The sequence below is a fragment of the Athene noctua genome, chromosome 6 (genome assembly GCF_965140245.1).
Source record: "Athene noctua chromosome 6, bAthNoc1.hap1.1, whole genome shotgun sequence".
NCBI classification, from domain to species: domain Eukaryota; kingdom Metazoa; phylum Chordata; class Aves; order Strigiformes; family Strigidae; genus Athene; species Athene noctua.
This window is the reverse complement of record NC_134042.1, coordinates 28286421-28312126: the sequence shown is the minus strand read 5'-3', so window position 1 is coordinate 28312126 and position 25706 is coordinate 28286421. Positions and strand designations below refer to the sequence as shown.

The 25706-nt window shown below is 53.9% G+C and overlaps 1 protein-coding gene across 5 annotated transcripts in view; it reads right to left on the bottom strand.

The window, feature by feature from the left end:
- Nucleotides 1–25706, bottom strand: part of TMEM63C (transmembrane protein 63C) — a 33231-nt gene that overhangs the window by 2199 nt on the left and 5326 nt on the right. For 3 of the 5 annotated variants that reach the window (XM_074910012.1, XM_074910015.1, XM_074910013.1), the window contains exons 2-23: nucleotides 11855–11970; nucleotides 11367–11587; nucleotides 10908–10987; nucleotides 9705–9792; nucleotides 7470–7507; nucleotides 6898–7040; nucleotides 6532–6583; nucleotides 5969–6077; nucleotides 5466–5539; nucleotides 5284–5364; nucleotides 5028–5148; nucleotides 4776–4909; nucleotides 4409–4531; nucleotides 3787–3940; nucleotides 3138–3244; nucleotides 2223–2309; nucleotides 1637–1702; nucleotides 1356–1518; nucleotides 1022–1127; nucleotides 638–805; nucleotides 241–356; nucleotides 1–72 (exon numbers count right to left, since the gene is read on the bottom strand). In XM_074910012.1, coding sequence (XP_074766113.1) covers nucleotides 1–72; nucleotides 241–356; nucleotides 638–805; nucleotides 1022–1127; nucleotides 1356–1518; nucleotides 1637–1702; nucleotides 2223–2309; nucleotides 3138–3244; nucleotides 3787–3940; nucleotides 4409–4531; nucleotides 4776–4909; nucleotides 5028–5148; nucleotides 5284–5364; nucleotides 5466–5539; nucleotides 5969–6077; nucleotides 6532–6583; nucleotides 6898–7040; nucleotides 7470–7507; nucleotides 9705–9792; nucleotides 10908–10987; nucleotides 11367–11564 — 2280 coding nt within the window. In that variant the 5' untranslated portion in view covers nucleotides 11565–11587; nucleotides 11855–11970. Of the gene's footprint in view, nucleotides 73–240; nucleotides 357–637; nucleotides 806–1021; nucleotides 1128–1355; nucleotides 1519–1636; nucleotides 1703–2222; nucleotides 2310–3137; nucleotides 3245–3786; nucleotides 3941–4408; nucleotides 4532–4775; nucleotides 4910–5027; nucleotides 5149–5283; nucleotides 5365–5465; nucleotides 5540–5968; nucleotides 6078–6531; nucleotides 6584–6897; nucleotides 7041–7469; nucleotides 7508–9704; nucleotides 9793–10907; nucleotides 10988–11366; nucleotides 11682–11854; nucleotides 11971–25706 lie in introns of those variants that run through there. The other 2 variants (XM_074910016.1, XM_074910017.1) reach the window with 2 other exon arrangements.

Genomic DNA, 25706 nt, shown 5'->3' with positions numbered 1-25706 from the left:
GTTGGAGTTGGGGGTGGAGGAAACGCTGCTCCGCTCCACATCATTGAAGGCGCCCTCAGACTGGTCAGACATCTGGGCAGAGGGAGGCCAGGAGGTAACAACGGTTTGGGGGGTCACCAGCCGAAGCCAGGGGGAGCAGCCAGGCACTGCCTCAGACTCCCCACGGCAAATGCAATGCAAAGAGGTGAGGAGGGGATGCAGCAGGGCAACAGAACAGGACAGGTGGCTGTCTGCACTCACCTGGTAGCTGGAGGGTTTCCGTGGCTGCAGCTTCTTCAGGCAGAGGCCAAAGAAGGAGAAGATGATGCAGGAGAGGAGGACCACAAAGGTGAAGAGGGTGACAGGGCGGGTGGGACCTAGAGCACAGAGACACTGGGGCAGCACATGAGCCTCCAAGGACCTGCTGCATGCGCAACTGAGCCCCAGGCTGGCGCCTGCTTCGGGTCTTACAAGCTCTCAACCCCCTTCCCAAAACACTAGCTGACACCCCCCCTCATCTGCCAGGTCTCCATCACACCTTCCCCCTTCCCACCCTCCATGTCATGCGTAACTCAGGGGTGACAGTGGTGATTCATTCTCCCCAAGCATCAGCTGTGACCCTCAGCAGTGGTGGGGGGCAGCCCCAAGTTCCTCCTACCAAGGCGCAGAACAGAGAAGAAGAGCAGCCAGAACATGCAGAGGATGGGGGCCACCACGACCTGGCTGATGGCAGCAACGTGGAGGCGCTGGTTCAGCTTGGTGGGGATGTACACGTAGTAAATGTTGTATCGGTCAACCATGTGCTTGAGCAGCATGTAGAGCAACCCTGGCAGGAGGAGAGAGAGGAGTGGCCATTTGGAGGGAGGACAATTGAGACAGCCAGGCTGCAGGGACAGCAGGACAGGCCAAGGGGACGATGCCCAAGGGTGCCCTCCTGTACCATGTGGGAAGCTCATGCTCCCACATTGCTGCTGGTGGCTGGGACAGGTTGTTCTTGGCATGCCCAGGGGCAGTGGGACCATAGGCATGGGATCGGACTCACCAAAGGGGACGATGATGGGACAGGTGATGCTGTAGGTCATGACGACAGAGAAGATGCAGCAGGTCCAGGCATACTCCAGCCCAAACTGGAACTGGTAGGCTTGGCTCTGGGACACAGCCAACAGTGTCATTACTGCCTCTGCTGCTGCAAAGGCTGCACTTACCTTTTCACCCTGGTCCACATGATTGCCTTCCCCCCCCATTAGCCCCCATGAAGCCTGAAGAAGTCCCCACAAGCCTCCCCATGGGACTAGGACAGTCTGAGTTTTCAGTAAGTGCATCCCCACTGTGCTGGGGGTCATGTAGCTCAGAGGTGACCAGAGGCAGACACGTACCCGCTTGACGTGGAGCCGCTCAGGCTCGGACTTGGCAAAGCAGAGGCGGGCAGTGTAGACAAGAAGGCCCGGGATGCGCAGCAGCTCCATGGCTGTGCCAATCAGGCTGGAGGTGACCACGTAGTTGACGAAAAAAGCTCCGTTGTCTGGGAGAAAAACGCACCTGCCCCAGGGACACAGAGGGTAAGAGGATGCTTGGGCAGGTGGTCGGGACTGCCACTGGAGGCAGGTGTTGGGCACTCCTGCCTGCCTGGGAGGTTTGGGAGCTGCCTGCTACTCACTGGAACTTGATATCAGCCTCATCCAGAAAGTGGGTGTCGAAGAGCCAGCGGAAAAAAAGGTCCAAGCTGTAGAGGGAAGAGGAGCAGCTCAGAAAGAGGGGGAGACACAGAGCAATGTGGGGGGCACCCATCACGAGTCTGCTTTCCCCTGCCCCAGGTGGGCAAGACTCTCTGAACCCTATGCTGCCAGAACAGCCCTTTCTGCCACTTGGGACCACCACAGCATGGGTGGTCACCTCCTGGATGGTCAGGATTGCTGTAGCCAGGGCTACAGATACCTGACTTAGTCCTTTCAGGGTCTGCTGAAGGGCTGGCCCCAAGCAGGGCACCACCAGCACCCTCAGGTCAGCCATGGCAGCCTGGCAAGCCACTCCACTCCCCTCCTCCTCTGCCTGGAAGCTTTCTGTCCATGACCATCCAGGAGCAGTTTGGCATGGCTAAAGAGCATTTTCCTCCCCAGAGGCAGCTCTGTTTCAGTGGCGGTGAGCCCTTAGCCCTTTGGGGCTGGCTTGTGGGAGGCAAGGGGCCTGGGTGCGATCCCAGCTGCCAGGGAGCAGGGAGGGCAGTGCAGCAGGGTGGTCTGTACCTGCTCAGCCCCAGCGAGGGCAGGATGATGACCATGAACACAAGGAAGAAGAAACACTTGTGCATGGTGAGCTGATTTTCACTCGACCTGCAGAGAAGAAAGGCAAGAGAAGAATGCTGCACTTTTCCAAGGCAGAGTAACTGGTGAAGGGAGAGGCTGGGCTGGGTCTTGCTCTTCACCAAGGAGCTATTCCTAGCCCCAGGAAGCCAAGTGCATTTCATCTGTGCATCTACTGGGGGCCTTGCAAAGCCTCTCCCAGACTGGGACGAGTCACCATGAGAAATCTGCTGTAGTGAAAGCTCTTGTGCCCCCTAAAAATCTCTCGCCTCCTTCAGCCTTGCCCTCTCCTACCATTCCTGCTGGTGTAGACACCCAACAAGAGGCACATGGGTGTCTACAACAGGTTCAAGACCCCCCATTTTGCCCAAGAGCGGAAAGAAGTGACAAGCTCCTGCAAGGACTCAGTAGACCAGGCACAGGGGTTGGGGCCAGTGAAGGGTCAAGACAGAGAGAGCACATTGTAGGAGCTGGGTAGAGCTTCTTCTCTAGGAGACTTTGAGACTTCTGAACCCATGCCTCCACTTCAGAGGGCTGTGAACACAGCCAGGATGTGCTGCCAGAGTCAGGGCCACGGTCCTGCTGCTGCCAGTCCACTAACACACCATCCCTTTCACAAACTTCCTCAGACCCATCTGAAAATGTTTGCAGCAGCCTGGAAACATTCAGGGCTATGGCAAGGAAATGTCTCCTTCGGGCATGGACTTGGGGCTCTTTCCATGGAGGGCAATACCCACAGGGCTCTGCCAGGGTCTGCCACTCCATGTCTGCCTCCCTGCAGGCTGGGTCCCACAAGTCCTACTAAGGTTCCTCCCATCTACCACAGCCCTGGGGAAGCGTAGGGGCCAGCCCCATTACCTCGTCCAGTGCGACTCAAAGAATGCCGAGTAGTAGACGAGGAAGGGCAGGAAGACAGAGAAGGCCCAGAGCAGCAGTGTGGGGAAGAACTGGGTGATGATGGGGTTCTGTAGGAGGAGAGATGACAGACACCCCCTCAGGAGCCTGCCAGAGCTCAGCCATGCTGGAGGGAGTTCCCTGGATCTCCTGGCACAGGACAGTGTGTGCAACAGGCAGGCTGGGCATCCCCTCCCTGAGCAGGAGCATTTTTTTCAGGAGGTAAAGAGCTTGATGGCAGCCAAAGGCACCACTGGCATGCTCTGAGCCCCAGTCCCCACCCAACAGCTCACAGGTCAATGAGCAGGAAGGAGATGTGCTGCTGGCAGCTCTTAACATCTGGAGCTCCTCCCACACCTCTTCTCTTGCATTGACACCAACCTGCCCTCCCCCAAGGACACCAGCACCAAAGCTCAGGTTTGTACAGGTGCCCCAGGGCTCTGCCACTGGAAACACAACAAGAAGGCGATGGATGCCAAGCAGGAGCAGGACCACCCTTTGCCTTTCATCAACACCCATCCATCCCAGTGATGGCTTGTCCACCCTCCCCCTGTCATGGACAAGCCTGGAAATGGAGACACTTTAAGAAAGCTGGCAGGACCCCAGGGCCTACCTTGAGGCTCTCCACAGGATGTGTGACATTGAACATATCCATAGTGTTGACAATGATGGCTGGCGTGGTGAGGAAGAAGAGAAGGATGAAGAGGCAGATATTAAGGAGGATGAATCGCACCCACCAGGATGTGCCACGGACTGATAAATTCTCCCTGTGAGAGGAAAGCACTTATTGAACATGATGTGGAGGAAAAGCCACATGTCCTGGGCCTCCCAGCCCAGCTCCTCAAAGGTCTGCCTTCCACTACCTGCACCAACCATTCTGGCAGCCTTTCCTCTGAGCTCACCCTCTTCCCCTCCCCATGTTGCTGCGCTGACACCTGAAGAGCCCCAGGACCAGAGAGTGGTCACAGACGGTGTCCATACCACCAGGAGGCTCTGGAGTCAGGCTGGAGAGATTGGAGCCTGGAAATCACCCCAAGCCTCACCTGGCTGAGTCCTGCGACCCATGAGGTGATCACCCCAGTCACCCCTGCTGACTTCTGCTATGGCCAAAGGAGGGACTGTCCGCCTCTGCCACCCTGGGAAAGTGCCCTATAGATACGGGCACAGGTTCCCTATAGCTACATGGGTTCCCCCCAGATTCTTGCCCCCAAATCCCTCCCACCACAGGGGTTCACCAGATGATATCGCTGGGTGCAGGGGCATAGCGAACACCCCAGTGGTGTGACTTGACCACGGTGGTGACAGAGGATTGCTGGGGGTGCTTGCGGCAGCGGATGTGGCTGTAGTCCTTCAAAATCCTGCAGAAGGAGGGAGCCAGGGGTCAGGTCCAGACCAAGGGCTCAGGACCTCCCCCACACTTCTTGTGAGACACTTCCCGCATCCCCAACAGAGCAGCCACCTCCACAGATAGCAGAGGTGCAGAAGACACAAACCCATCACCCGGCTTTGGCTGGAGAAGCTGGTGAGGTACCCCAGTTCCCCAGCAGTGGTGGCCACCAGGCTGGGAGACATCCCCGTGCCTGTTGCACAAGGGGCACTCACACAGCCGTCATCCGCTCATCCTGGAAGGTGACAAAGGCCATGTCAAGCCGCTTGAGCATGATGCGGTTGCGCTCAGCATTGAACTCATCTGTGAGCTTCTCCTCCAGCTCCCCGTAGTACTGCTCGGCGTCCACCTGTGGGAGCAGACAGGGCTCTGCCACACTTGCCGGGCTGGAGCACAGGCAAGCTGCCATGCTCTGCCTTGCCCGCAGTGGGGGTGTGCTGCCTGCAGCTCTGCCCACGCCCTCCTACCTGCTCAAAGCCACAGAAGCGGCAGCAGAAGATGCGGGCACAGGGGTGGGTTTTGATCATGATCTTGCCCTCTTTCTGCGCCTTGGTGGTGAAGTAAAGCCGCCCCTTCATTGCCTTACGCCTGCCGGGAAGCCGACAGGGGCGAGGGTTGTTCAGGGAGCATCAGACAGACAGACTAACAGACTATGTCCCTTGACATGGTGGGCAGGAGCAGTACACCCACCCGCAGAGGCAATGGGGACCTGCATGCACTCACCTCTCCACATCCAGCTTCATCAGCTTGCGCACGTCAAAGCAGAACTGGACGTTGGTGACAGTGCAGCTGGGATAAGCCTCGCTGTGGGCACAGGGACACGATGGCACCAGGAGCCAGGGGACAGGGACAGACCCTGCCACCTACCTGCCAGCCACCTGGCAGTGTGGCACACTGCTACTCACTGGAAATGCTTGATGATAAGGGAAGGGTCTGTGATCTCCTTAGGGATGTGGGTAACCATCAGTGTCCGGGCAACCTAGGGGAGAAGAAGGGGCAGAGGAGGTGGTTAGGCTGGGGATCTGTGGGATGTCTCACTGCCAATCAGCTGCCAGGAAGGCAGAAACGAGCCAGGGCACTGACTGCCACCATGAAGGCTGGTCAGCACAGACCCCAATGCCCACTCCCAGACCTCAGGGCATAGCTGAATGCTGCTACCTCCCAGACAGATGGACACAGTAGAGCTTCAATCACAAGATACAAGGAAGCAAGAAGAGAGATTTGCCTTTGGGCTGCCAGGCTTTCTCCAGAAGCTGGAGAAAACCAGCCATATCCTTCCTTGCTTGCTCAGTCCCAGGCTATTTCTAAAACTCTCCTACCTACTGGGACCGGACCATCCTTTCCACAAAGCATAAAGTTGTCCATTAGTATTGAACAAGGCAGGGCTGGAGGAGGGGTGGTTGCTCACCTTCTCATTCTCTCTGTATTCAAGGTGGACCGAGTGGTGAGCCATGCAGAGGACGGTGAGGATGAAATAGATGAGGGCAAAGATGCTGTGCAGCCACAGGAGACGGTCCCTGGAGGAAGGGAAGAGGGGATCAGCAAGCACTGCAGCAGGCATATGGCATGCAGACCATCTTGGCTCTCAGTGTCTCACTCATAGCCACCCGTGGCTGCTTCCACTGCCCAGTGGGACTTCCCCAAGCTGAGTGCCAGACCCCCAGCCAGGGAAGAGAGGGGCAGCTTCCAGGGTGTTGGCTGAGGTGCTACAGAAATGAGGCCACCCAGTGCCCCTGAGAGCACTTCTGCCAGCAGCAGGGTGCAGCGAGCAGTGCCAGTGTGCTGGCTGCCATGACTGTGCTTGTGCATGGTGCAGAGAGACACAGGGACTACCGTGACCGGCGTGCTGCTCACATGGACCTGTCCCTGTCCCCGGCATGGGGCTGTAGGGACCGCTGTGCCTGGGTGCTCCCAGCAGTGCCCACCACAGTGGCAGCACCCACAGCCCCCCCAGATGCGGGAGCCACGTACTGCGTTGGGATGTTGGCGATGGTTGTCCGGCCAAAGTGGGTGGGATTGTGTCCTGCAGGGGAAGACGAGAAGTGGGAGGTTAAGGGAACCCGGTGCAATGTGAACGTCCATGCTCGCAGGGTTAGTGGCTCTGGTCTTTGCTCCCTCCTCTTCCATCTCCCAGGTCCCCACCAAGCCCCCACTGCCCTGAAGCTCCCTGCCTCTTGTGTCCCTCCATCCCACAGCTGATGGTGGGTTCCTGCTCACATGGGTGTTCCTGACAGAGAGGTTCTTCTGCCATCTGTCCCCGTGGCACAGTTCTTGCCCCAAGGCTGGGGAAGCTTGCACCACACTCCTGAGCCATTTCACAACTGGGGAAGTACTTACCCAGGAGGTCCCCTGAGAAGTTGACAGGCAAGATGACAGCTACAGAGAGCACGCAGACCAGCATCAGCAGGACCAGGAGGTGCCGCTGGAAGGAGAGGTAGGTGGTGGCGTCGATCCCACACTTGCTTTGAATCTCCTCATCCCTGGAGGAGAGGCAGGTGGGTGTGAGCACTGGTGGTGCCTCCCCACCACCTCCCACCCTGGGGACACTGGCTGCTCCAGCCTCACACAGCCCATACCAATTCATGGCATCCTGGCTGTGGCATGTGGGCTTTGGGCTCAGAGGGAATGAGGGACACAAGCAGCCCTCAGGTTGCCATCCCGTTACAGGACTGGCTCCTACCAGAAGAGGCTGAAGCCCTTTTCTTTGGGACAGGATCCCAGAACCAGGAGGAAATGCAGAGGTGTTTCTCTGCTCCCTCTGCTCTCTCTCCAGGGGGGATGTTTGAAAGGAGTTCTCCTCCACCACTGGTCCCAGCAGCTTCAGGTGATGGGCCACCACCTGTGGTCACTGAGTCCCCAGGGGTGGGTAGTGGTGGAGCATGGCTGTGATGCTGAGGACACACACTTACTTCATCTGGTAGATAGAAATGAGCCAGGAGCAGAATCCCTGGAAGAGAAAATAGTTGGGATGAGCCAGGGGTGACCACTTCCCCGGCATGGAGCCAGGGCACTGGGGACACATGCAGAGGTGGTGAGGTGCTTGGGGCTGGTGGGGCTGAGCAAATGAAGGCAGTGCCCAAGACAGCCCAGCGATGCTCAGCCCAGTGGCTTGTCTACAGCAGTGGCAAAGGCCTTGGGAGGAGTGAGAAATATGGGGCCTGTCTGTAACACAGGCTCCTGGCTTCCAGCAGCTCCCTCCTCTGCCCCTTCCCTGACAGTCCCGAACATACAATGTGCTTTTTTTGACCACCACTGAGTGCTGAGCTGGCAGTGCCGTAGAGCAATATAAGGACAATGTAAGATCTTGTGTAATAGCTCAATCCCTGTCAACGCATATGCAATATACAGGTTTTTCTCCCCTACCCATTATTTTATGTTTTACTGACACTGGAGTTCACGCAAGTTCAAGGTCCCGCTACAGTCCCCCCAGTCATGGCTGTACCGAATAACACTCAGCCATCTAGCTTCTTCATCTCCTTCCAGAGTGTTTCTGCTGACCTTGGATGGGAAGGACCCCAGGCAACACCCTGTGGGATTCCCTTACCCTGCCCCATGAGAGCTGGCAGCTTCTTCCTCCTCTCCATCCCCTGACTTTAGCCATGCCAGGACCTTCCCTCCTACCCCACAGCTCAGCTTTGTCTGATCAACCACAGCAGAAGGAGGTGCAGGCATCCCCATGCCCCTGGCAGCTCTGCAGGGGCCAGACAACCCCTTAGCACAGCCGGGTTGTCTCCCCTCTTATGCTCTGCTACAGGCCTCTGCTCTGGAGAACGACGTCTAGGAGGTTGTTCATGCAGACCCCAAGCTCCCTGGGTTGTAATTTCTTGGGTTTTCCAGAAACCCGCCTGAAAAACCAGCATTCGTCAGCTAATTCCCAACTCTCCAGGATCTCCGCGTGCAGGAAAGAGGTTATACATGGCAGTCAATAGCTTGGCTATTTGTGTCAGGGTGAGTGAGAAGTCCTGTGCCTAGTCCTGCGAATTTGTGATGGTAACAGGAATTTCTCAGGCTGCTTTGATTGCGACCTCATCCTCCAACCCTGCTGCTGGTGCGATGCTCCAGTGCCTCCCCATGGAGAAGGGCTTCCAGGCAGTAATCTGGTCAAGCTCCTCCTCACTGATTACAGACACCAAAACTTTATTTAGCTCTCCTGTCTCACTCTCGCCTTCTCCAGCAAGCACCTTCTATCTTCAACATCTATCAGCACTACAATCCTTCTGGCATATTTCCTGTTCCTGACGTGTGAAGAAAAATCCAGTATTTGCTTTCATGCTCTACAAATTTCTCCTTGAAACCACTCTTTTTCCCTCCTTAGTGTATTTTACATCTAACCTGGCACGTTTAGATTTTCCTCATTTGGCAACAGCTGGACTTTTTTAAAAGGATTTCTTCTTACTTCTAATAATCTCCCTTAATCTGCTCTTTAGCCATGTCGGCTTTCCCTCTGGTCTTTCTCACTTATTTTTTGAGGAGCAATATACATTTTCCCAGAGCATCCAGTACCAAGATTTTAAACAGTCCTCGTGCCACCTGCAAGGACTTTTGTTCTTTACCTTTCCTGCCTAGTTTTTTTTTAATGTCATATCATTTTTTCATAGTCACACCAGTGACTGGTTTTTGAGCTTTCACTGCCAAAAAAGAGAAGGAAACAGTCAGCAAAATATGTCTGTCTCTGCTTGTTTCCAGCAAAGCCTGGTTTGTGCCTGGTGTGATAAGAGAAACAAAAACTTTAAAGCACCCACAGCCCACACACCGGCAGAGGTGGAGGTATGATCCAGGGGACTCTGTCCTGCCGGGACAAGAAAGGTCCCTGCGGGTGCACAGCGAGGCTCTGGCCATGCATCCAACTAGGTCCCCACAGCCAGCAGGGACGGCCATGCAGCTGGGAGATGCTTGTCCTGGCAGGAGCATCCCCTCCAAGCTGTTGTTCAAGGCAGATGCCTCAAAACAAGCCAGGACAAAGAAGCCCTCCAGCCTTCCCAGGAATACCCTGCTGCTAAAGGGTGTTAAGCAGGAAACCCTGTGCTAGAGGGTTTAATTTCTCCCATTTAACTTCCGACTTGGGTTTCTGGTGAACAGCAGGCCAGGCTGAGCCAGGAGAAGCCCAGCCTGGGGCTCCTACTGCCATGGCTGCTGGCACTCACCACGTCCTTGTTATCAGCGTCCAGAGGGCTGCTCTCCGACGGCGACTTCTCCTTCTCACTCTGCTCTCCGTAGAAAAGCGATGTCAAACTTTGCAGTGAAGGGAGGGGTGAGGTGGGAAAGAAACAGCAAGCAGGAGAGGATGAGCACCCTCAGAGAAGCTTCTCCTAGGAGAGCAGCCTGGAAAACACCTCCCACCTCCCTGCATCCTGCACTGGTGCTGGACCAGCAACTACTGCTGAGCTCGGGGCAGGGGCTGCATCTCGCTGCCTCTGTGCTAAGTCCCCACAGCTTCTCTGTGGCCCTGGCCCATGTTGGGGTGGCTCATGGACAATTCACCTTAGCTCCAGGACAAGGGACAGCTGAACCAGATTTTTTTCTATTTCACTCGTTTCAGCCCTCTCAAATGATATTACAGTAAAAAGGAACATAATCAGAGTTTGAATTTTAAGTATTGATTGCACCTTTGCTCTTCCTGGTGAAGGGAAACACTGCCTGTCCATTGCGAGACTCGGCTCCAGAGCCCAAGGTCAAGAGGAGCTGAAGAGGGGAGAAGGCAGGAGAGGGCCTTTTACAGAGTTTGCTCCTGCAGGCTGCCCAGCCTTGCAGAGACCCCTCCTGTGTGCACCCACCTGCATAAAAAAAGATGCTTTGCTGCCTGAGGCAAGACGTGCTTTGTCAGGTAGGCAGCTGCAGGGAGCACAGCCCATCTGAAAATGTGGTCTGGGCTCTACTTTCATGAGGACACCGGTATTGTTTGTGGGATTCTGCACCTAGCCCAAAGGATGGGCCAGGCAACCTGCCTTGGTGACATGAGGTACAGTGTTATTGCTGTATCTCTCCCTCTGCCTCCTCCGCCAGCCAGCCCTGCTCATCCAGAGAGAGCAGCAGGGGGAGAGGTAGCAGCTCAGCCACCACTCAGAGGCAGCTCTTGGGCCTCTGTCCTTCCCAGGACAGTGCCCTCCCTGGCACTGACAGCGCTGTCACTAGATGGTACCTGCAAGAGGGAATCAAAGCTGGCCTGGGCTTGCCCTCTCCCTGCAGCAGACCATGACTGTGCGTCCATGGGCAAGGGCAGTCACACCATTCCCAGGGGGAAGGAGGGACAGGAACACCTGCTGAGCTTCTCTGTGGGCCACCCCGCAGTGCCAGCCCTCTTGGAGAGGCTGGAGCCATCACCCGCAGTGGCCTTCCATCCTCCTTACCTATCATTGTCCATCAGCAGTGCCAGGCGCCCATAGTCCCAAGCCGCTTTCCGAAGGCAGGAGAAGACCAGGAGGAGAAGCTGGAAGAAGAGGGAAGAGGTGAAGGGTTTTGCTGTAGGGTCTCGCCCTGTGGGATCTCCTTTCTGTTTTCTCACTCATGCTCCCAAGCTCGTGCAAAATTCTTGCCTCAAGCCAAACTGCTCCTGCTCCGTGATCTCACCACTGCTGCCCAAGTGTCACTTGCTGCCCAGCACGACAGGGGCAAAGCTCTTGGTCCCCTGCACTCATCCCTGCTCCCCCAGTCAGCCAGGTGCACGGGTGCAGAGACTGCACTCACATGTGGCTGTCAGCACACCCATAACACACACACACACACACACACAGTGTTCACAGCCAGACTCTGACACCACAGCCAGGGGCTGCAGTGCCCATAGATATGGCACCTCCTGGTCTGCTCACCAGCCAGAGGATGAAGTTGATGGCGAGCACGGTGGGCACGCCACCGAACGGCAGCCCTTCCAGGACTGTGCTGTGGGAACGGGCGCTGAAGCATTGCTCCTCTGTGCTGTTCACCAGGGCGTCCAGGAAGCTGAGCACATCCAGCGAGGTGGGGCCAGCACCATCAGGCGCTGGCTCCACCGAGTACACACTCTCCATGGGTGCCGTCGTGGGGCCTCACCCTGCAACACAGGGGCAGGGGTGTGGATGGAGAAGCCTCTGCTTGAAAGGGGGCCGTGGCTCTTCCAGGTCCTCCAGCGAGGTCTGAGGATCTCCCTGAGGGCAGGGAGGGGAGAGGACTGGGTGGCGATCTTGGAGCTTCCTCGGTACCAGTCTCTCCCAGGGAGGGGGTGTGGGACACAGGGCAGGGGGTGTTGCTGAAGAAATCTCGCAGCTGTCTCATAGCTGTTCCCCACCCCATTAAATCCCATGCTATGTCTCCATCATACCTGGCACAGGTTTCTCACCACCTCTGCCCCTCACTCCTGGAAGCTGGGTCGTGTCATGGCCACCCTGGTGCAGTCAGCAGGCAGGAATGGGAGAGCCAAAGCATTTGCTTGAGTTTCTGAGAATAAGAGAAATGATAGTGTTAACAACTGGGCTGCTGGGGATGTGCTTGATTTGTTCCCCACAGCCAGTTATCTACTGCATATGGAACATCCCTTAAGCCCTCACTTCTCCAGCATCACAACCTGTGTGACTCAGGAGTCATGGGACTTTCCTTTTGTCTTTCCGCCAGATCAGAATTGCTCCTTCCAAGGTATCTTGATGTCTTCAGAAGAATCAGCTTCTCAAGACCCTGAATACCATGTTTTCCCCCACCTCCTCAGGAGCTGATACCGCAGGCTACAGTCCTCACTGGTTGGAAACACTTAAAGGCCATTAATGGCCAAGACCATGGCTTGTTTCCTAAACCTTTTCTACTGCCAAGCTTTAGGAAGGAGAGGATCCTCTCCAAACTTGCAGTGCCTGGGACCCCTGGGAATAAGCATCCTACAGCAGCTAGCATGGCTGTTACTCACAGGGATGCCACAGACCTGCATGCCATGATGGTGCTGAATGGCCACTGCACTCACCGGGACAGGAGGAGAGGGAACCAGCACAGCAAACACTAAAAAACACAGGATGGGGACAAGAGGGCCAGAGTGTCTTCTCATGTGCCTCCCAAGTCTCCGTCCCTTGGAGCCCCCACCCTTTAGCCAGCTACTCCTGGTGCCTGGAGGACCGCTATGACTGTGGTGAGACTAACCACATTGCCGGGGTAAGAGGCATGCTGGGACAGTGTGGGGGGTCTTCAGGGTGTTCTCATGACGGTTCATGACAGTCCATTAATAGGTTGTGGCAAGTTTTCAAAATGGCAACCAAGTTGGGTCCCTAATGTCTCTTCCGAAAAGACCTTGAGTTAGGATGTCTAGTACTTTTTAGGTAGATAAACCCAGAGGGCTGAAGACCCTGCTTAAGGGAAGACTGAGGTTACCAGTGTGTGGGGGAACAGCTAGACAAAGAAGCATTGTCTTTGGAGGCCTTGAGCAACAAAATATAATTTTGAAGTTGGCCTGGGCCTGAGCAAGGGCTTTTATTAGATGACCTCCAAGGGAGCCCTTTCAACTGCAGCTATTTACATCTCTGTTCTCAGGGACTTGTGCTCCTGACAAGCCCATCTTCTGGCCTGCCTGAATTTTATAAGGAGTTATATGAGTGTCTTACCCTGCAGGCATACTGAGCACAGTATATTGCGTCCAGTGCAAAGGCGACATGAAACTTCAGCATGCTTATTAACATGTGCTCCTGTGAGCTTAGTATTCAGGCCACTGGGCATTCACTCCTACTCTTTATCTATATTCCAGCCACAACTGGGTCCCTGCTGCAGCCCCTGCAGTCACCCAGCAACAGCTTATTCCTGCTGCATCCCCTGGACAGGATGGAGGAAGAAGAGCAAGAGCCATGCTCTGATTAAGTGATGGAGGAGGATGCAAACAAAGACAGCCAGCACCTCCAGGGACCTGGAGATGCAAGTGTTTATGGTGTTTTTTCTCACCAAAACAAAGAGGATCAACTCTTCTTCAACACCAAAGGAAATTGGATTGAGAGGTCCTTGGGGAGCACAGCCAGAGCACACACAAAATGCCTTGTCTTAGAAAGGGGATCTTCCTGAGCATTACACAGATTTGCTTTTGTTGGGAAACATTTACTTCTGCTGTGTCAGTGTGACAGATGGGAGACTACAGTAGCACGTGGTTTTATGTGCACTGCTATAGCCTCAGCCTCTCTCTCTTAGACCATGCAGCTTCCTGCTTGAGGAGATTAGTGGCTGAGCACAGCGGGTAGGATTGGGATGCTGGGGCAGGAGCTAACACAGGTTACACACCTGAAACAATGACTCTCTTTGTCCTCTTTGTCCAGGGAAAGGAAAGGCTGAGGAAGAGGGAGGTTTTCAAACACAGAGTTGATTAAAAAAAAAAAAAAAAGGCTCTGACAGCCTGACAAATGCAATCAGGTGGTCACCAGAGATTCCCAAGGGACTCTTAACCCAAGCTCTCAAGAGGGTTGAAGAACTTAAAAACTACTCTTGATGCCTGCAGTTTCCAAATTAAACACAGAAATACAGTGGCTTGATATTTTTTTCATCTCTAAAGCATAAATTCCAGCCCTGCAAAAAATCTCCACTGGAAGCTTGGACCAAGGCTATAAGCCCAGCAAAGCCTGAGGCTCACCCCACTCCAGGGTTAGGCTGGCATGTGGCTACCTGCAGAGATGCCTTGAAGGGATGTCAGAAGCCACTGAACTACAGGTATCAAGATCCCCAGGGCATGCAGACCCATGGCAGTCCCTCTTACTGTGCATATGGTGAAGTGTCACCAGGGGCACGGGCTGAAGCCATGTCTGCTACAAATCTGCCCATGCTGCCTACAGCATCTTCAGTTCTCTGCAGAGGTCCCTATATCTATTGATCTGGCTAGTCCATGGTGTCTGGAGACATCATAGCCCAAGCTGGGACAGCTGACCATTAGTGTGGCTCCCAAAAGAACTGCCATGTCACTCGAGATATGCTGATACTGCTCCAAAGGTATCCCAGTAGACTTGGGGCTGAAGCACTATCCCTGCGGCCAGATGCGAAGTGAGGGATGGGCTGGTAAAGCCTCCCTGTAGTGCCCTCAGTCATGGCCTGATCCCCAGCCAGGGTTAGGAGTCCCGTACTTTAAGGCCCAGCATGGCTCCACTGGGATAACAACCCCTGAAAAAGGAACTACAACAAGGGGAGATCTGTGGGAAATGAGTGAGTCACTCTGGCAAGCAGCAGCTGTTTGCCCTGGCTGCCTGCCTCCTGCTTGCCTTCAGGCGCCTGTGAAACCACCTGGGCCGCTGGGACCTCTGGCCAGGGTCAGCCCTTTCCTATGGAGATGCTCTCAATCTGTTCTCCCCATGTGCATGTCTTCTTCCCTCCTTCCCTCCCTCCCTCCCTCCCTCCTGTAAGCAGCAGAGACATCGCCATCTGGCATTTTCAGCTGCTAAATAATTCACTGCCTTTTTGTTAACAAGAAGAGTGTGCCTGTGACCGAGGGAAATGTTGGACCTTCAGCAAATAAACAAGGAGACTCTTAGCAACCTCCGAGTCCCTTCTTCACCACCACCACTCCACTACCCAGTGGTAATATCCTGTAGCTTGTTTCTAGGCTCCATCTTCACACTCGTAGGAGGAACATCCTGCTGGAGGATAGCAGGGTGAGGGGGATTTTCACAGGGATCGGTACGGGTTGTCTTTCCCTATCAAGTCCTTGTTGCTGCCCCCTTCCCCTAGTAGCAGATATTTTGCTCCTGGTGGCCAAAAGCAATGGGTTCCTCCTGGAGATGGTGCTAGTATCTCCTGCTACCCACAAGCCTCCCAAATGCCAGCCTTCACCCACCCAGGCCAACCAGTTCCTGTCTCTTCATCCAGCATTGCTGTTTCAATGCCAGAGTGTTACTGGACAGAGTACTTTCAGGAGCAGAAGACACCTGAAGCCACTGGTCCAGCTCTGTCCCTTCTCTCACAGGCATCTCCACTTCTGTTGCCCAAAGGAGCTGTCTTGTCATGCTCAGGTCTGTAACACAGCCCTTGTAGTGTATCACAGCTCCTCTGAAGATGATCTCAAGCTCATTCTCATACCTTTTCCCTGGTCCCTTCACCCCCAGATACCCAGGGAAACCCACCTCCAAATACTCAAACCGGTACTTTTCTAGACCGTTTGTTCCAGCTAATCTCACCTTTTATGGTGCTACTCTTAGAAAAGCTTATGCAAATTATATAGCTGCAGCGTTACCATTAAAATAACCGTTGGGAACAACCAGCTAAAAGTAAATCATGTAAATGTTCTTGGAACAGCACAGGCAGCAGAAACTGTGAGAGAAGATTTTTGCTTACGCGCACCAGGAACAGCTTGAACTCAGACCTGTAGGACATGTTCAACCTCCATCCAACTAGAGGAGATACCTTACTTGGTATACAGTGAGAGATCACATGGACACTGTAGGTCAGACTTAAAGTTGCTGTTAAAACACCTGAGCTAAACACCAGACATATGAGATAATTCAGCATTTTGCAATACTCTGACTCTGTGATCGTATCTTAAAGGTCCAAACAAACCCCACAGCATTGCCAGATCAGTTCCTGTTCGCAGGTAGGCCACTGCCATTGTGTTTTTCCTGAACTTTAAGGGCCAGAGGAGGAAATATTGTTGTGAATAACAGAGCTGTGTGAGAACCTTCACCTCCAGAAAGTGTTGGGAGAGCTTCCTGTTAGCTGTGTATGAGGCAGTGCCTCCACATACCCACCACAGGTGTCCCTCAGAACAGCCACTGTCCTGGAGGAGCAACAGCAACAGACAAGTCAAGAAACACAGGAGTGGACAGGGTTGCAGCTGAGAAAATGAAACAATAACACAAAGGCAGAAATCACAATATATGGTCTACCCAACTTAGGTCTCACGTAGAGGAAAGATGCTAAAATAGGGTCAGAAAACATGTAGGCAATAAAGGCAGTCCTTCTTTCACTTCTTTGTGATTGCTGTGAATGGACAGTGAATGTATGAGATTTACCACTGAAAGCGATTTGCTAGATAATTTCTATGAGGCATTTCCAGTGTGTAAGGTTTATCTTGAATATTCAGTGCCCTGCTTGTTTTGTTGATTCACCAGCATATGCTTCTCCTCTCCGGTTGGGTGGGCACTAATCCAGAGAATCAGATTTCCAATTAAAAATAAGGCATATCTTTTAAACGAATGCAATTTTTCAAAATTTATCTTTCCCTTGAAGCACCCTGCCAGCAAACTCATTTGCTAGGGGATTCACGGACAGCTGGAATAGCAAAACACCAGAACAAAGCCTTGGGAGCACTCAGATGACTAAACTGGGCTTCTCGGCATGCCTGCGCTCACCCAGCCTCAGCATCCCTCTCCAGCAGGGAGGGCATTACTCATTTCGGCTGGCAGGTGGGCAGCCTGGGCACAGGGCTGCTGCTGGAGCTGTCTGTGGCCACACAAAGCCAGCAGAAAAGCCAAGTTGAGGAGTCAGACCACATCTCCTAGAAAGCAAGCATCCCTGCTACCCAACTGCCTCTGTGTCCTTCTTCCTTTGCAAGGAGATGTGGCCAGGCTGCAGGAGTGGAAAACGAGGACCACTGTAACAGGAAGATCCAGTTCATGCCCTGGTATGCCCAGGACTGCGCAGGGAGGCAAACCTCTGGCATGCCACCATGCAGGACTGCAGTGACTGACCTTGTAGGACTGCAGTGAAGGAGAGGCCAGGAAACCCAAGCCACTGCCACTGACTCAGCACAGCTAATGAATGACCTTGGGCTGGGAAAAGGCTCATCAACACCCTGTGCTGAGCTCAGCGTGCACTCAGGCAGAGGCAGTTTTGCCACCAAAGGGCATGGTGACCTTTCTGTCCCTGTAGCTTGGTGAATGGGAGAACAGGTGCACCACAGGCCACATCCATTCCTGAGAGGGATGAGCACAGAGGGGATGGGACCACAGACGCAGCCCTCCAAAACCCCGCAGGGGTCCAAGGCATTCCTCCCCGGGTTTCCCTTCACCTTCCCTCTTAAAGTCATGTCCTCCAGGTCGAAAAAACAAAGAGAGGATCAGGCTGGTGGTGGCCTGTGGGGCAAGTGGGAATGAGGCAGCAGCGTTCCTGGGCAGGGCTCTTTGCACCACCTTCAGCATCTTCAGGGCAGGCTCACACACGGACCCATGGAGGGTGGAGCCAGATCCCGCCAGGGAGCTAAGGCGCTGGATGCAGAGAGATCAGTAGCACAAACACTGACACTGCTGTGAATACTGTGCTCACACCCTGCTAAGGCCACAGCACAGACAACCCACCAGCAGCTACCTAACATGGGACATACACCAGCCCATGCCATTAGCCTGCTGGAAACCAGACACACCTTCCAAACAAGGAGAACCACACCACGAGTGGCAACCTGACGGGTGGGCTATGGAGGCTGGGGTCAGTAAGGTTTGAAGGCAAAGGACCACTCTGCAGCAACTGATGACTCATAACAGGGATAAAACACTTGCTCAAATATAAGTTTTGTCATCTCCAATGGAGATATGATTACCCAGAGAGGTCAGGAAGACTTGGCAGCCAGTGTCCCTTGTCCCCATATCACCCACAAGTGACTACACGTGGCAGGGTGCTCATGAAGATGGCAGGTATGAGTGTGGAAGCCAGTGAGATCAATAAGAAAATGAGTATGAGTACATAGCTGAGTAAAATAAATCTGCTTAAGGATGGCATAAATAAATATCGCTTTATTCACCCATAAGCTCTCCCACCGAGGAGCATGAATGCCCACCAGGCTCACTGCCAGCTAGGGCAGGATGGTGGCAGGGACCGGCTAGCCCATGAGCTCACCCAGGCCCTGGGGATGCAAAACCCATGGTGAACCCCTTCCCTTCGGTGGTGAGCCCACCTTCAGCATCACTGCTCCTGTTCCCAATGCTTTGTCCATGTCCCTGGCCCTCTGGGAGCTCCCACAGAAAGGGATGGCACAGAGACACAGGAACCCACCGCGAGGGACCAAATAGGCAGCAGTATGAGGGAAGAGGTGTCTGTTCCTGGGACAGAAAATGTGTGTCCTCCCCGCTCTCCTCCAACCACTCCCAACCTGCCTCGCCAGCACTGATCATCTAAACAATGTAGCCCACCAGGAGGGCAAGAGTGTGGCCCCATTTCAGGGAGCCAAGCAAGTTTTTGTGCTCTCAGGAGTGGCATGTTGCCACCACTTTCGGGAAACCCTGTGCAAGGTCATGCTGCCCCAGGGACTCACCAGAAACTAATACAGCATTTGAGAGCAAAACTATCCCCTGCCATGTCCCCCTGTAGTCACCCCCAGCTCCCTGCCCTACCCTTCTTCCCCAGCACTGCCATGCAGACCCAGAGTGGCCACATTTTGGCACTGGGATAGACTAAGCTCCATGTATGAGATTTTTGAACAAGAAGGCATCCCAGCCCCCAGCCAGGCTTTCTGCAGGACCACGTTTGGGGCCTTCATCTACAGTATGGCAGCCACCTGCATGAGCCACTTCTCTCAGAGGGATGCTGTGGTCCAAGCAGGGCAGCACTGATTTGCTGCAGTGTGCCTTGGTGCAAGAATAAAGACAAACCTCAGGCAATCAAGACCAAGCAGTGCTTACGGTGAGATCTACAGCTGGAGAGGTTTGTTTGGGCCGTCAGGTGGGAGAGGCCGTGCACAGAGGAGCTCTTCTCCATGCACATGCGAGCCAGTGGCTGCTGGAGCCAGCACACAGCGACTAGGAAGGAAGAACCGGAGTGGAGTTTATTTGTTCCACCCCCAGCCCTTTCTGACACATTTGACTAAGCAGGCCGTCTCTAACCCATGTTTGGTTTATATTTCAATACCCTGCTGTGCACACAGCACAGTTAGCCCCTCACACTGCACTTTGTGTGTGCAAAGCACTGAGCAAACATAAGCTCATTGGGCTGCAAGCTCCCCAGGGCAGAGGCCTGTCACTCATTCTGCGTTGTGTGCCCTTGTCCTCTAATAATGCTTAAATCAACGGTCTTCAGCACAAAGGATTACACAGGCTAGGCCCAGCCCAAGCACAGGGCAGGAAGCTGCTGGGCTGCTGCTGGGCTTTGGCTGAGATCAGAGAGCCAGGAAAGGGAGCTTATAATAAGGATGGGGACAGACTCTTTAATAGAGCCTGTAGTGACAGAAGAACGGGTAACGGTTTTAAAGTAGAAGAGGGTAGATTCAGACTAAATATAAGAATATTTTACGATGAGGGTGGTAAAACACTGGATCAGGTTGCCCAGAAAGATGGTAGATGCCCCATCCCTGGAAACATTCAAGATCAGGCTGGACAGGGTGCTGAGTGACATGATCTAGTTGAAGATGTCCCTGCTCACTATAGGGGGGGTGGACTAGATGACCGTTAAAGGTCTCTTCCAACCCACACTTTTCCGTGATTCTATGAAAAAGCCAGGGCTGACTGTGCAGAATGGAGACCCAGGTTGCTTAGAAGTGGGAAAGAGGCAGGAAGTCATCCTGGGGCTCTCCACTAAAATACACATGTGCACTCAGGAAAACAGTATTTCAGGAAAACAGTAAAGATACCTCCTGGTACCACCAGGTCCCTGCTTCAAGCTGGGATGCTGAATGCTGTCTACAGTCCCCAGAGCAACCCCTGAACTTGCAATTAATTAACAATGATACGTGCAGATGTGGACAACTTCCAGTCCCTACTGCCTGTGTGACTGAGGGCCACCGCAGCAGACAGCCCTAGGGAAGGGCTTGAGCTTCACCGCAAAGGGTAGCCCCAGGTTGTTTATCGCCTGCAGCTCCAATACCATGGCATTCTGTGCCCACACGGCAGCCCTAGCTCCCATTTGGCATTGAAGGCCAAGGCAGGTACCCCTCAGCAAGGCTGCGTCAGTGGTGGGATGTCAGGCATTTACAGGCAGATTGTTTCTTCCTCCATCCAGGTAATCATGCTCAACCAGAGGGGGATTTTAAGGCCTCTGAGAAGGAAAATGCCACCTCTGCTGCCATAAACACAACCTTGTGGAAACATATATGGAAACCAGGAGCAGCTGCACTGCAGTTGGGAGCCAGCCTGAAGCTGTCACTGCAGGTCGTGGGCACCTTTCACAGTGCCGCAAGGTGCCAAGAGCACTGTGGTCCCTGGACATGGGGAAAAGGCAGGATGGAGATAGGGGAAAAGTCAGCTCTTTCCTCCCTGAATCCCTTCTGCTGTTTGGGGACCAGGTAGCTGTGGGAGGTGGAGAGGAGAGTGGGAGGTTTATCTGCTGCCTTTTATAAAGCCAACTGCTGCAGAGAAACTGCCAGCCATGGGAGCAGCCAGCACAGCTACAGTCATCACCAGTGAGCAGAGGGAACCTCACGCCAGGGCAGAGGGAAGGAGAGGACTTGGGCTGTGCACAAGGGGGATGCAGACCAAGAAGCCCAATAATGTATTGCTTGGACCATGCAACTCCAGTGACTTTGCACCCTGGTGTCTCGCCTGGCTGGGATGGCATGGTACACGTGGGGATGGCAGGGACCTCACTGCTGAGCTGGTGGACAAAGTTTGAAGGGGCGCATTTCAAATCCCCTGCACAGTTGCTCTCAGGTGCTGAGCTCCAGCCAGCCCCCGTCATGGCTGATGCCCGCAAGCTTGCTGTGTGATGGGGGCAAGCACAGCTACATGGCAGGCTAGCAGGGGTCTGCAACCCATGCTGCTGGGCCATGCTCTGCTCCACTTCAGCCCACTGCTGCCTGATAGGGATCTGGGGGCATCCTGCCCCCAAGCACCCTCAATCCCACAGTCTCCCAGGGGCCAGTATAAGGTGGGCAGTGTCATGCTTGTCCCATTGATCCCCTTCTCAGGCCACCCACACACTTCCTTCCACACTGCTCTGGGGAAGGCCTTGGTGCCCGGCTGCTCCCAGCCTCCCTCCCTTCACTCCTCCCCAGCTTCAAGCAGCCACAACAGTCTCTGCAGATGATCCTGCTGCAGGAACAAAGAAACACTCCTGCCTTGCCCAGGTCCCCTCTCTGCAAGCACAAAAACTTCTTCCTGAGAGCAGTGGGTTACAGCACTATATATACACACATACATAAAATATGATTTTAGAGCATCTGCAGAGCTAAAACATTGATATTGCCTGTGCTTGGTGCCAGGAGCAAAGAGAGGTTTGGGCTGCAGCAGGAGCCCAGGAGCATACCACTCTCCAATCCTGGCCCTGATGAGGCTTTTCTTCCACCTCTGCCCAACTTCTGAGCAGATCTGGGTAACACCAGATGACCAGCATGAATTCCGCTGCCCTGGGAGTGTGGGAACTGGCAGCTCAGTGAAGGCTCCAGCATCAGCAGGTTGCACAAGTAGGGATGGCCCCGTCAGCCACTGTACTAACTGTGTCCAGCCGTGCCAGAGGGATTAGCTCTCAGCATATTGGTTTGAATCAATAGTATATCAAAGGGAAGGGGTAGCCTTTGATGATGAACACAGGGGCCTGCAAAGGGAGAACAAGGAGAGAAGGTGCTCCCCAAGGCCTGACTCAGTCACCTCCATCCCCTGGGGATGCATCCATAGGGGACCCAAGAAATCGCCACCTATACCCTGGCGTGTACACAAATTTAGTCCTTGAAAAGGAGGAAGAGACGTGAACCTGGCTCATAGTCTCAACACCAGGTTGTGCTGCCTTTGCCTAGGCCATGGGTGAGCCACCTGCCCTCCCACCAAATTCTGCCCCCACAGGGCCAGCCCATCGCTTTTTTTTTTGCAGGGGCACTGGAGGGAGCATGCAGTCGGTCTCCCCTGGTTGCTGGCACACACATCCAGCTGCCTCTGCAGCCCACGCAGCCTTCAGGGCAGATCAGAGGAAAGCTGCTGCGGCCAGGAAGGGAGGCAGCTCTCCCAGGCACACGTGGAGCTGCAGACTTGCAGCTCTGAAAAGCACCGACTGTTCCATCCTCCCGGTGATCGTGGGCACTGACAAGAGAACTTGTCCCCATCACTCCATTGCCCCCGGGGAATTCCCCTTGCCTAGGACACCCTAGCACAGCCACAGCCTCGTACCTGCTACAGGGCAGAGCAGAGCCAAGCTGAGCAGGGCAGACAGCCCATCACACCCACCAGCCTGCTCTTGTCTCCTCCATGAATGGAGAGGACCTGGGGAGTCAAATAGCCTTAAAGCATCAGAGAAAAGAGGGAAATCACAGGGCTATTGGGATGGGCACATTGGTGCATCCCAAGCCATCAGGAGCAGGGACAAGATGCGTGGCAAGGACTGGGGTTCAGGACACCCCCCAACACACACCTACTGCAGATGGGTGGCCCAGCACACAGGGGTAAGTGGGGCACAGTCAGTCAGCACACAGCCTCTGATGTGCCAGTGCCGCAGGCTGGCACTGCCCGCACCCACTGCGCTGCCTTCCTGCCCTGCTCTGGCCATGCCCACCGGCCAGCAGCTGCCCACGGCCAGCACAAGGGGTGGCAGGAGTGATGGATGTGATGGAGGAAACACAAGAAATGGTCTCTTCCCCTTCAGGTAGAGAAGGAAGCGTCACATCTGGACATGTACAGCAGCCGGGCTGGGAAAGGGACAAGGCATCAAGAGGACAGAAGCTGTGGGCTGGGAAGCGCAGCATCGCTCAGAGGATGTGGCGAGACAGATGGCAGATTTGGCAGCAGTGTGGTCACAGAGTGACCTGCAAGCTCTTCCCACTGCAAGAGCAGACGACGTAACACTGTGTAGGGGCTGTCAGCCTAGCCTGGCAGGTTTGAGGCGGGGAGTCACATCCTTTCAAACACACCACATCGAACAGCCAGCACCAGAAATGCTCTGTGGGCAAGGCAGCCTTGGAAAAAGGCTATCTGGAATCAGGGGGGAAATGGGAAAAAATATCAGGATGGCATGTTTTAGGGGCAGGGAGGCAGAGAGATTGTCCCTGATTTCTCTGCAGAAGCCTGTCTTCCCTGCACGCAGGGCCACGCAGCCAGGCTGGCACTCGGAGAAGGGCTGGCAGCTCCTGCGCTGCTCTGCCCACCCTGCTGGCAGCACGGGGTCCCCAGGCAGCGACCCCCTGCCCTCCACAGCATCACCGCTCATGTGGAAGAGAAAAGGAAAGGAAATTAAACATGAGGCACTGAAGCAGATGGCTGCAAAAGGAGCCTCCCCAAGCCTGTGCCCCCTTGTCCTTCCAGGGCGCTTCAGGCACACCATTGCCAGCACCAGAAATAGAGTCAGCTGAAGAGATCTGAGGGCCCAGGCACGAAGCAGTGTCCCAGCAACAGCCACTGTAAGCCTCTGCACAGCCCAGCAGCTATCAAAGCCCTGCCACAATTAGCAGGAATCAAACAGGCTGTGTCTGTTTTGGGAGAGATGCTGGGGCATGCAGCACTGATAGCGGGGTCTTCACAGTGGCTAGGTGTGCTGGCCCATCCCCAGCTCAAGCTCCTGCTTTCCGCCTGGTTTCGGTTATGCTGTTCTCCTTGTCTGCATTCCCACCCAGTACACCCCAAACCTGCCATCACAAACGCTGCTCTTGTCTGTCTGGGCCCTGCAGTGAGCACCCCAAGATCCCATACTCAGGCTCTGTGGTACCAGCAAGGCATTTACTAAATGAGCGAGGGTCTGAATCTCCTCAGCCACTATATGGTTGATGTAAGGGGCAATCTGGCACATGCTGTGCTGCATAGCTGCTGTCCCTTCTCTGGGAAGCATCTCCCCACCTGGAAACATAAAGAGCCTCCAGCCAGTTTGAGAAAACCCAAGGTGAAAGCACAGGAGACACCTCCCAGCCTGGCTCCCTGGGGCAACCACAGCACTTCCAGTAAAGCAGGGAACATTCTGCCCTGAAACACCCCTCTGCTTCACCAGTGCCAGCACCACACCTGCACTTACTAGAGACAAAAAGTGCAACTCAAGATACTGTCGAGGCTCCGGCTCATCCTGACATCCCTGTGCTGATCACAGCCCTGGGAGGGCGAGCAGAGCACCACACAGGCAGACGAACCCTCCTCCAGAGTGGCAAGGATCAATATTTAAGTGATGCTGAATCCCACACTGTTGCCTCTTCCCTGGGGATAGGACCACCTGCAAGGACACACCAGTCTCCAAATCCTGCTCAGTTGCCTTCCATGCTTCTTTTGGCAGCACAGTTCCATCATGGGGCCCATGGATATCATGCTGGAGGGAGGGGACCAAAAAAGGACTGAAATCCAGGTATGAGGAGCCATAGACAGGCACTGGAAAGGCTCCTCCTAATGTTAACCATGGCATGGAGAGACCCTGTGCTAAATGAGCTGCAGGACCAGCACAACAGTGCTTCCATGGGCAGCCAGGGTGGTGGAGGGACATGCCCCAGCACCGGTCCCAGCTGGGACTCTAAAGGCCACAGATGTACAGAAACTTATTCTGTCCCCAAGATATTTTACACACACAAAAAAAAACAAGCCCAAAGAAATGTAGAGAGAAAACTCTTCTTTGCTTAAACCAACTGCAACATGCCCTTCACAAAGGCCAGAAATTCACCTCCTCATTATGGAGGGAAAGAAACCCCTAAGACTGACTCCGTGCAGGGGCTGTACTGTAGTCATGACAGTGTATGTACGTACCTAAGACAAGGCTTAGGGCATGGTCACACTTCTGTAAGTCCAATTACTAAAGTTTTGCATAGCTAGCATTATCCTGTCCAGTGTGTACCAGAGGACTCTATTAAACATTCACCCCCTGACTTTCCTGCAATGACTGAACTTCTTCAGTCTTCAAAATGCACCTTTCTCAGGAGGTGGCCCAGCCACTGCAGCTGTTATTAGCAGTATTTGCTTTGTTGGGCTTTTTTTTTTTTTCCTCAACAAGGAAGAATTTGATGAAATTTCATGGAAGAAAACACAAGAACTTAAAAACTTGGATGAAAGAAAATTAAACTTGATTAAAACCTCCCAACAGAAAAATCCAATGAAACTGCCTGATGAGAAGATTAGCATCAGTGTAATATGAAAAGAAAAAGCAATAAAGAGGACTTGGAACAAGAACAAATAAAAGAATTATGACTTTTGGAAACATATACCTGACTTAAAAATAATCAGATTTTGTCTGAACTAAAAACTTTTAAAATTAAAAGACAGCCAATTTAAAACTGGAGGTTCTAACAATCTACATGCTAAGACCTCAGATCACTCTCACCAGTAAAAATTTGTCAGTAGAAATTCATGCAGTATGTCCTTGCTGCCAGATCCACTCAGTGGCTGAGCGCCTGGAGCTAAAGCCTGATGAACTGCAAAAGTGGC